The 10,665-nt window shown below is 37.2% G+C and overlaps 1 protein-coding gene across 1 annotated transcript; it reads right to left on the minus strand.

Annotated features, from left to right (window-relative positions):
* Window positions 1-6,238: 6,238 nt before the first annotated feature.
* Window positions 6,239-10,206, minus strand: arpc4l (actin related protein 2/3 complex, subunit 4, like). Its single transcript, XM_056252824.1, has 6 exons — window positions 10,099-10,206; window positions 9,078-9,196; window positions 8,874-8,985; window positions 8,691-8,786; window positions 6,931-7,101; window positions 6,239-6,829 (listed from the first exon to the last, which is right to left on the minus strand). The coding sequence occupies exons 1-6, from the start codon at window positions 10,099-10,101 to the stop codon at window positions 6,824-6,826; spliced, it is 507 nt and encodes a 168-aa protein (XP_056108799.1). The 5' UTR covers window positions 10,102-10,206; the 3' UTR covers window positions 6,239-6,823.
* Window positions 10,207-10,665: the final 459 nt, after the last annotated feature.

Consider the following 10,665-nt stretch of genomic DNA (forward strand, 5'->3'; position numbering starts at 1 on the left):
AGGTGGTGGACTGTTTGTGTCGGGAAGAGCTGCAGGACTCCTCCACAAGGTCTTCACCTGCTCGGCTGCCGGTTATCCCTGAGGGTCGCTGGATAGGCGTCGCCACGTTTGGGAGCCCGGTTGACTCTTCCACGACTCCTAAGACTCCATCCACCTCCTTCGGCCTTCGGGGAAAACGATGGAGGCGGACCTCATGGGAGTCCCCGTCAGAGGCATCAGCTACGGAGTCAACCCAGCCTGAGAGAACCGCTCGTCTTCCGCCTGTCACGGATCCTGCAGTGGTTCCCCAACCGAGCACAAATCCACTCATGGCCTCTGCTTCCCGCCCCAGGAGAAAGAGGAGAAAGAAGGGGCCTTCCCGTTCCCCGTCTCTTCCTTCCCTTGAGCCCACGACGGTCCCTGAACCTGCTGCTGAGGGCGCCGCTTCAGCCAGCGCTGCCTCCGACCCAGTCTCTGCCAGCGTGGTCCCCGAGCCTGTTTCTGACAGCATCGTTCCTGGATCTGTTTCCGTCAGCTCGGTTCCAGAGTCTGCTGCGGTCGTCACTGACTCAGACTCGGATATGGGGAGCGCCACTTCTGAGTCCGGTCTAGTCCGCACTGTTACTGGCTCAGTTACTGAGAACCCTGACCCCTTTCCTGCACCAGAGCCAGCCACAGTGTTGCCCACCTCCGTTCCCCAGTCGCCTACTTCTCCCTCTGTTTTTTGTCCTGTATCGCCATCTGCCCCGTCCCAGTCCAGTTTCCCCAACGCTTCTCCACGTGTCACCCCGTTCCAGTCTGGTTTCCCCAAGGTTTCCCCACGTGTCTCTCTGTCCAAACATGCCCGGATTCCTCGCCCTCAGTCCGCTCCTCGTAAACCCAAGTCTCCTACCCCACCTGTTCACCCTGGATCACCCGCTATGGACTCTGTTGTCCCACCACCCCTCCCTTGTTTGTTATTTTTATTGATGCACCCCAACCCTGTTGTTATGTATTCTTGTATGCCGTTGTTGTTGTTTGTCATGTTTTGTTGGTTTGTGTCTGTGTCACAGTCTGTCATGTCCCGTGTTTGACGTTCCCTTGAGGAGCGTCTGGAAGCCGCTCCTTAAGGGAGGCGTTCTGTCATGATTCTGCCATCTAGTTCTTGTTGTTCTTTAATTCTTGAGGCAGGATCATGACAGAACCATGTTTTGTGTGCAAGCACGTGGCCTTTGGTTTGGACCATGTGCTTGTGTTGTCTCGTCCTCTGGCCCCGCCCCCTTGTTATCCTCGTTTTGTCATTATTGCTTTACCTGTGTCACCTGTTGTTATCATTAGTCTCTCTATTTAACCCCCTTGTGTTTGCTGTCTTGTGCCGGTTCATTGTGATTCTCAGTGTGTGTATCCATACCTGTGTGTTGACCCTCTCGTGAGTATCTAGTGAAGAACTCTGTCTTGTACAATCCTGATCTTGTTGCTGTTATTTGTCTAGTTACCTGTCAAGTCTTAGTCTAGTGTTGTTAGTCTTTGTTTTTGCCCTTCAGTCTTGTTTTACCCCATCGTTGGTTTTGTTTTCCCTTTTTGTCAAATAAACCTTGTGTGTTTTTGCAAACTGTCTGCAATTGGGTTCATCCTTACAAAACCCTCACAGTAATATTTAAAGAAAAAAACATCTGCTTAGCATTTAGTATATGGAATATTTGTATTATTATAATAATTTTTTATAAAAACAAAAGTGGCATTATGTAAAGAAACCAGCGTTTAAAGGGTTAAAATTCTGAAAATTAATGTTTGGTAATTATGATTAGAACTGATGCTAGTAAAAAATCTAAGTCAGTGAAAGTGAAAAAAAACATTAATCTATAATATTTTTATGACACTTTTTTGACATGGACATTTTTGTCCTTTATGGGACTGAGTGGTAGTTTTTTTTTAAATCGGATACTGCATAAAAAATATGATTGCATCAAAATAAATATTATTGTTAATCATTGACATATCCAAGGCTGTAATATTTAAAGAAAAAAAATTCTGCTTAGAATTTAGTATATAGAATATTATTATTATAATTTGTATAAACATCAACAGTGGCATTATGTAAAGAAACCGGCATTTAAAGGGTTCAAATTCTGAAAATAAATTAATGTTTGGTAATTATGATTAGAACTGATGCTAGTAAAAAATCTAAGTCAGTGAAAGTGGAAAAAAATATTAATCTATAATATTTTTGACACTTTTTTGACATGGACATTTTTGTCCTTTATGGACCTGAGTGGTAGCTTTTTTTTAAATCTGATACTGCATAAAAAATATTAATGCGTCAAAATTAATATTGTTGTTAATCATTGACATATCCAAGGCTGTAATAATCAAAGAAAAAAAATTCTGCTTAGAATTTAGTAAATTGAAAATAATTACTATTTTTCTTTTTTTCATAAAAAAACAAGTGGCATTATGTAAAGAAACCGGCATTTAAAGGGTTAAAATTCTGAAAATAAATTAATGTTTGGTAATTATGATTAGAACTGATGCTAGTAAAAAATCTAAGTCAGTGAAAGTGGAAAAAAATATTAATCTATAATATTTTTATGACACTTTTTTGACATGGACATTTTTGTCCTTTATGGACCTGAGTGGTAGCTTTTTTTTAAATCTGATACTGCATAAAAAATATTAATGCATCAAAATGAATATTGTTGTTAATCATTGACATATCCAAGGCTGTAATAATCAAAGAAAAAAAATTCTGCTTAGAATTTAGTAAATTGAAAATAATTACTATTTTTCTTTTTTTCATAAAAAAACAAGTGGCATTATGTAAACAAACCAGCATTTTAAGGGTTAAAATTCTGAAAATTAATGAATGTTTGGTCATTATGATTAGAGCTGATGCTGGTTAAAAAAATAATGTCAAAAGAAAGTGGAAAAAAATATAAATATATAATGTTTTTATGACAGTTTTTGGACATGGACATTTTTGTCCTCTATTTACCTATGTGTAACTTTTTTTAATTGACGCACAAGGGTTAAACTTTTTTATGAATTTATGAATTATTGCTGTATAACAAGGTATACAGTATAGGACTTTGACAGACAATTATTAAATAATAAAACAGTAAAACAACATGAAAATCACCACAGTGGTAGTCAGTGAGATGTAGAACAATAATCTGGTGGAATTTGCAGAAAACAATTTGATTAAACTTTTTTATGAATTTATGAATTATTGCTGTATAACAAGGTATACAGTATAGGACTTTGACAGTTAGTTATTAAATAATAAAACAGTAGATCAATATGAAAATCACCACAGTGGTAGTCAGTGAGATGTAGAACAATAATCTGGTGGAATTTGCAGAAAACAGTTTGATTTAAACATTTTATGAATTTATTAAATATTGCTGTATAACAAGGTATACAGTATAGGACTTTGGCAGGCAATTATTAAATAATAAAACAGTAGAATATGAAAATCACCACAGTGGTAGTCAGTGAGATGAAGAACAATAATCTGGTGGAGTTTGCAGAAAACAATTTGATTTCGATTTTTTATTAATTTATTAAATATTGCTGTATAGCAATGTAAATATTCATGAGTTTGGCAGTTAATTATTAAAGAATAAAACAGTAAAACAACATGAAAATCACCACAGTGGTAGACAGTGAGATGTAGAACAATAATCTGTTGGAGTTTGCAGAAAACAATTTGATTTGCATTTTTTATGAATTTATTAAATATTGCTGTATAACAAGGTATACAGTAGAGGACTTTGACAGTTAATTATTAAATAATAAAACAGTAAAGCAATATGAAAATCACCACAGTGGTAGTCAGTGAGATGTAGAACAATAATCTGGTGGAGTTTGCAGAAAACAATTTGATTTGCATTTTTTATGAATTTATATTACACAGTGAGTCTATAGGAATACCAGACTTACATTTCACTGCTCGTTGTATGAACTATAACTGGTATGTGACAAATAAAGAGCAATTGCATAAACGTTAGGTGGCGTTACTCGGTTTAGAACGTAAGCTCCGCCCCTCACTTCCGGTCCTGGCGCTGGTGTTAGAACGTAAGCTCCGCCCCTACTTCCGGTTCTGGCGCTGGGGTTCTGAAACTGGTGGTGCTGCGGGTCTGCAGCTGGATACTATTGGAGGGAGGGGTCTGCCTCAACCACACTGTCAATCAAACCCCTTTCCCATGTTCTACGTCACAAAAAGCTGAATCTTGGAACAGCTCGTTCTGAGACCGTGCTTATGATTTATTGAGATTGTAAAAAAACCACTGGGTGGATTTTTATCATTCTAGGGTGGTTTTGCTCACACACTGCCAACACACATTTATGTTCAAACACCATGTAAAAGTGAATTTTGCATAATAGGTGCCCTTTAATATCTGGGGCGTCTACACATCGACACCCAATAATCTTTATACTCTAGTTCTTGCGTCTACACTCGACTGGTGACTGGTCTTGAGTTCCTTACCCTAACTTACTTGTTGCCTAGTCGCCTCAGAGGTCACGCCCACGGAACGTTGGCCGTCAGTCTGAAGGTCTGGCTACGCGAGACTACTTGTTGCCTAACCTGCTGATTAACCATTTTTCTTAACCATATTTTGTTAGCTTTTAATTTAAGCAGGCGATTGTTTTACTTAGATCTATTTAAGGACCTGTGTAATAAAATCTAACCAAAAAATGTTTGGAGAATCTTTCATTTCTATCCTTAACACAAATATCAATAGTTTTATTATTTTGTTTCAAACAATGTCATTATTTTAAAATTAACTCTGTTCAACCCAGCTCTTGCCATTATAGCCTTAGCTGCTGACATGCCATTTAATAATTTTGTTTAAATTTAACATGTTTGGGTCACATTTCTCTTGGTCTAGGTTTTTAACTTTGTGCCCCTTACATAATTTGTTTAATTTATGCTCTGGGCTGCATTAAAACATTAAAATCGTTAGTAATATGTTGGAAATTTGGTTATGCTCTTCAACTAATAATAATCCAGATATTAAATGTTTCCCAAAATCAATCTCCTTTTGAAAGTTTTTCGTTTGCTATTTCAGCAAATGGAAACACCTATTTAATGTAGTCATTCATTCATTGCTATATATCAGTTTTATTCATTAAAAAAAACCATCACACCCACCACCCATGCCAGCAACTTAATGTTGAACACGCCAAATAACTTCCTCCCCCTCTTACAGCGACAACTCTTCTTCTCTTCTCTGATGACGTGTTGGCGGGACACCCTGGCACATGAGATCTCATCTATAGCAAACCACAACAACCCGATCAATTACAAATTGACAAAATCAAGTTCCACCCTACAGACTTTAAAGTAATATAGTTATGTGCATATACAAAGAGACGACACAGGTAAATTTAGGAGAAAAAATAATATATACTTCACTACCTGTCCCCATTGAGAAAAAGGGCTGATGGCAGGTGTTGTAAATACAAATAACCCTGATAACACTGGCCTTTCTGACCCGAGGTTTGCAAGGTGTCATCACACAATCACAATGCATTTAAAGCCTTGGCTATTCCCCCAACAATCCATGAAAAAAGCACTTTTGTTCAATAAAAACAGCACAGCCGCAAAGAAAAAAAAAAGTAACCGAAAAAGTTGGCGTGGCTTAGGATTGCTTGATTACTTTACTGTAGTCTAACAGTTGTTATCTTTTAAAGATTTCAATAAACGGTGAACCCTACTAACCACAAAATCATTCTCTGCCTAACATTCATTCAATTCATCAAGCCAGGCTGCTTTGTTTCATATTTCTTGCAAATTAATTTGATCGTGTTGTTATTGTGTCCTCACAAGAGCAATTAACATAATAACAAACATTTATCACAGTCAGATTACAATTAATTGACTGGACATCCATTGTTAACAATCTTTTCAAGTCATCATGCTCAAAATGATAGGTCACAAAAGGACTTCTGTATTGATTTTTAAGCATTTTAGGATCAATATCCACTTCCATTCTCATTCTAGCTTTACGATTCTCATCAAATTTTAAGCACAGAATGCACGAGTAACACAATTGATCTAGCAATGTAATAACTTGGCTCAATACATGTCTCAGATGGCATTGTATAAGAAAAAAAAAAGCCGATAAATAAGAACTAACAAAAACTGCAGAAAGATCAATTAATATAAGTGGATTGAGCGCACAATCACAAGAGGAGTAATAACTACACGATAAAGTGCAATTTGAAAAAATGAGCAAGAAAAAGAAGTGAATGCAATTTAGAAATAAATCCAAAGAGGTACAGAAAGCACAATATATTTTTATTGAAATTTTGTTTGTTTTTACGCAGTTTTTTTTTGTATAGTTATCTTATTTGAGTTTTATAGCTGTGCCAACTTTTTATTTTTCCCCCCTCATGATCTCTTTAACATTAAATTGATTATTTTCTTTCTTTGTAACAAAAATTAAGCACATGAGTACATGTATATAAAAGACAACAGAAGAAGAAAAAAAAACTACAGTCCAACAACAAGATTCCTGTGCCCATCAATATTAATTACAGGTAATACTTTTAAGGACCTGCCTTGACTGTGCGTTTTCTTTTTTTTTCTAACATCAGAAAACGAGAGCTATAAATTCTTGACTAAATGTACAATTGTTAATATCCATGGGCACAAGGAGCACCTTGAACAGAAGGCAAAGGGGACTGCATATAGTGCTGCAGGACTGGCCAGTTGTTCCTGTAGATCTTCTTGCTTGGATGCTAACTAATAAACTCTTTTCCCTTTGCTCTGAGGAGATTTTAAAAACTTTGAATGTTTTTGTCCGCAGGAACCAAAGCAACACCAATCTCTGATGGGAATCAGGAATGTAGACAAGCATCCTCAGAACTAGAACAGAAAAAAAAAATATAAAGAGTCAATCTAAAAATGACTTTCTATTCTTCTAAATATGTCTGTTAAAAGATATACATGCAGCATCTCAAACATACGTTCTTGAGGAATTCCTCTGCGACAATTCGGGCCCGAGCGTTGACCGACAGCTTCATCTCGCTGACCTCCTTGTCGATCTCCTCCATGAAATGGATGACAAAGTCCACCAGCTTGTGTTTATACATCTGTTCTGTGTGGAAGTTGGTGATGAGGAAGCTGATGTCATAGCCCTGAAATGCACAAAAGAGGAAATGAGAAAACATGGTAATATCAGTTTGCGTGCGTCACTAACACATTATTTAGCATTTCAAAAATGATTCCATAATTTACAAAAATAGCCTGATGTAGGCATGTGCCGGTATCAAATTTTCATGCTGCGATTAATTGATTGAGCTTTTATCACGGTATACGGTATTATCACGATATTTTAATTGCACAAGAGAAACGGATGGATTGTGGGCATCTAAAAAAAACAACTTGCATCACAATGTGTAAATGTGATTCTCAAAACATTTGGTAACTAAACAGAATTTTATTAAGTTTAGTGACAACATGTTACAATGTTTACATGGTACAATGACTGGTAGGCTACTGTTTGTATTATTGCTTAACACAATTTTCACGGATTTCAATTCAATTCTTGGATTTGATTTCAATCTTGATTCAATATTGACTCATTTGGATAAATATTAGGTATATTATGTTCATTTTTCTCAAGAAAAAATATATCACATAAGCTAATGCTGTAAACATACAGAGAGAAATTAAATATATTGTGGTTTTCATTATAATAACAATTATGTAATGACACAAGTAAAAATATTATAAATATGTAATATAGTGCACATATTTAGCAAAATACTCCTCTTAATAGCTATTCTTTTCTAGTTAACTAATGTGCTGGTCATTAAATGGCTTTCCTGAGGTAAATGTAACGTTCTGTGACATAATTGTTCTCCTGCAGCTTTATTGACCTCTTTCCGTGGTTGAAAAACACTGATTGATCAATATTATATATGAGGCATATACCTTTTGGTAAGTTGTACTCTATCTTTAAATAAAAAGTAACGGATGATCGGTTTACTTGAACTGAGGCTCTACAGCGATCTGTCACGTCACATTTACACGCGCCAAAATTGTCTGAATTTCGTAATGGACAGAACCTGAGAGCTGATATTTTTTTTCATATCAAAAGTAACCTGCTCTGTCTAGTCTGTCGGTGTCAGTGTCCTCTTTGCTCTGCGATTTTTCTCTGCGTTAGAAAATGGATGTGTGGTGTGAGAGCATGTGGAAAGTGTCAATTGCGTGAGTCTCAAGCTGAATGCGTGAGAGTTGACAGCCCTGCTTTTAGAAGGGGGATAAATCGTCGGCAGCGTTCCTCCTTCCGCCATGCTTCTTCTCCATGTGAGGATAACATTAGACTAGAGTGCGCTCTGCGCCGCATGCACACAGTGCTTATACATGTGGGGATTGTTTACATCAGAGTGCGCACGTGTTTTGCGCAGCATATATACGCAGTGTTTTTTTAAGCGGTTGATGGAAAATAAGCTAATGCGCATTCTAAAAATCTAAATTCGGATCTATTATTTTTCACGGTATTTTGAAGTGGCCGCGATAACAATATCGTGCATATTCATTACAGCGATTTATCGCATTACCGAATACCAGCACATGTCTAGCCTGATGTGAAGCTACATTATGCAGCATTTGTTCCAAAATCCTACATGACTCCATCAAAAAGACTTGGATGTTATGCGTGTTTGGTTTAATAAATTGTATATTGCCCCATCCCTTGTTTGTTATTCACAACAGATCTTACCTCAACAGGTTTCCTCCGCAGGATGAAGAAGTTCTCTGCACGCATCATCATGAACCTCATAAATTTATGGCAGAGGATCTTCTCAATCTCATCGGCCTAAGAAGACCATGAATATCTTTAGAAGATGATGGCAAGAAAAAGACTTACATCACTACATCTGTCTTCAGCAGTTCATCTTCATACCTGTTTGACAGCAATGCTGACTCTCACTGAGTTTATAGACCCCTCGATCAGGACCTTCTCCTTGTCATTGCGGCTTATGACCACCGGCTGCAACAGAAGCTCTTTGCTGCTCCTGTATTGAAAGACATACATTGTACACGTTTATCAGTTAAAAACACATCATATATAGAGGGAGGACGTGGGGTTTATGAGTGATTTCCTCACCTAACCTCCACCTCAGGCTTGTTGTGTCGCTCCACCACCTGAGAGGAGAAGTTCTCCAGACACAGGGCTGCTTGAAGAGTGGCGCGCACTGCATTCAGGTAGGGTCGCAATGTTGCCGTCTACATATAAAAAATGGAATATTTAATTAAAGTCTGCATGAAAAGGAAGTTGCGAGTCTTTTCTTCTCTACTTTCTTCTATATCTGAGTGGAGCAGCTCAGCAAACAAGAAAAAAAAAAATGTAGGGCAGGACTTGATTTTGTCCATTAAAATAAATTGGATGGTTGTGGTTTGCTATTGCTTTGATATCATGTGATTGACAGGTTGTCCCGCCCTCGCGCCAGTAAACACGTCACCAGAGAAGAGAAATCGTTGCAAGTGGGAGAGGAAGTTATTTTGCTTAAAGATTACGAGGGCACATAATAAAAATTAAATAAAATAAAAACATTGATGTGCACGGATAAATCATTTAACAAATACTAAAATATTCCTCAAAAAACAAGAACTGTCCATTTCGATTTCATGGCAAGTTGCAACACTTCATTTTATAACCGCACCGACTTTAAAGGTGTCTAATTTGAATTATTAACACAGAAATATGATTGTCTGTGGGTGGAAGAGCTGGTTTGGTCTCGGGTCATTCCATTGACCTCGAGTCAATCATTTAGATGCTAAAGTGTCATTCATCTGCCTAAAATCACTTCTTAACAAGATTGGTTGGTCTGAATAAATAAAACACGCGTCATTTATTAAATATTTTATCTATACAGTGAAATGTGAGCAAAAAGTGCATTTAAATGTTTTGATTCTGCCAAAAAGAGGCTTTGCCTGCAAAACCACTGACGTTAGCCAGCTAGCATTAACCAAGACAGACTAACATCACTCGATCAAATGAACAACAAAAAAACACTGCTGTGATCGCTAGCAATTATTTTACGGATATGCTGTTTATTAGGTCATTTGACTGCTATTGCTATAATAAAAACAATCTAACCAACTTTCTAGAAATGTAAATCTCTTACCATTTTATATGAGGTCTGTGGAGGAAGACGGAAGTCCGCACGCCACGCCTAGAGATGAGAAATCACGCCTCCATTGCGTTCTCACATTTCCGTAATGTACCTATTAGAAGTGCAAACAGTTCAATTATCATACGCTCATGATTTGAATGTATACGAGTGAATGGTGGATGATCAAATGCATTTTCATGCAAATACACGTTCTTATATTTTCTATTTTAAGAAACGGTGAAATTGATCGAAAATGATAAAAAAAACACCAAAACGCCCATGCGAATTTTACATCTATTCTTATACTTACGGTCGAGCCCAGTAGCAATCTTACCTTGATTCGCTTTTTCTTCCTTATATGGCAAATAACACGAGAAGTCAAATACATTACAGCCAAAGAGGCGTTTGTCTAAAAATATTACTGTGCTGAAATAAACATTATTTCTTTTCTGGTTTGAAACAGCACGTAAGTCCCTAAAAAGAAATAATCTTTATTTATACTGCTTGGACGCGCTTCGGTAAGGAATGTACCATTCCATACGCTGCGCTGTAATGTTGTGGACGTTAACTGTCAAGTTT

The sequence above is a fragment of the Rhinichthys klamathensis genome, unplaced genomic scaffold (assembly GCF_029890125.1).
Source record: "Rhinichthys klamathensis goyatoka isolate OS25496 unplaced genomic scaffold, OSU_Roscu_1.1 h1tg000098l_1, whole genome shotgun sequence".
Taxonomy (NCBI): Eukaryota; Metazoa; Chordata; class Actinopteri; order Cypriniformes; family Leuciscidae; genus Rhinichthys; species Rhinichthys klamathensis.

Coding starts and splice junctions, on each gene's coding strand:
- arpc4l (XM_056252824.1), bottom strand. Junction 8,986..9,077: donor AAGCCTGAGGTGGAGGTTAG/GTGAGGAAATCA, acceptor CTTTCAATACAG/GAGCAGCAAAGAGCTTCTGT. Junction 8,787..8,873: donor TCAGCATTGCTGTCAAACAG/GTATGAAGATGA, acceptor TGGTCTTCTTAG/GCCGATGAGATTGAGAAGAT.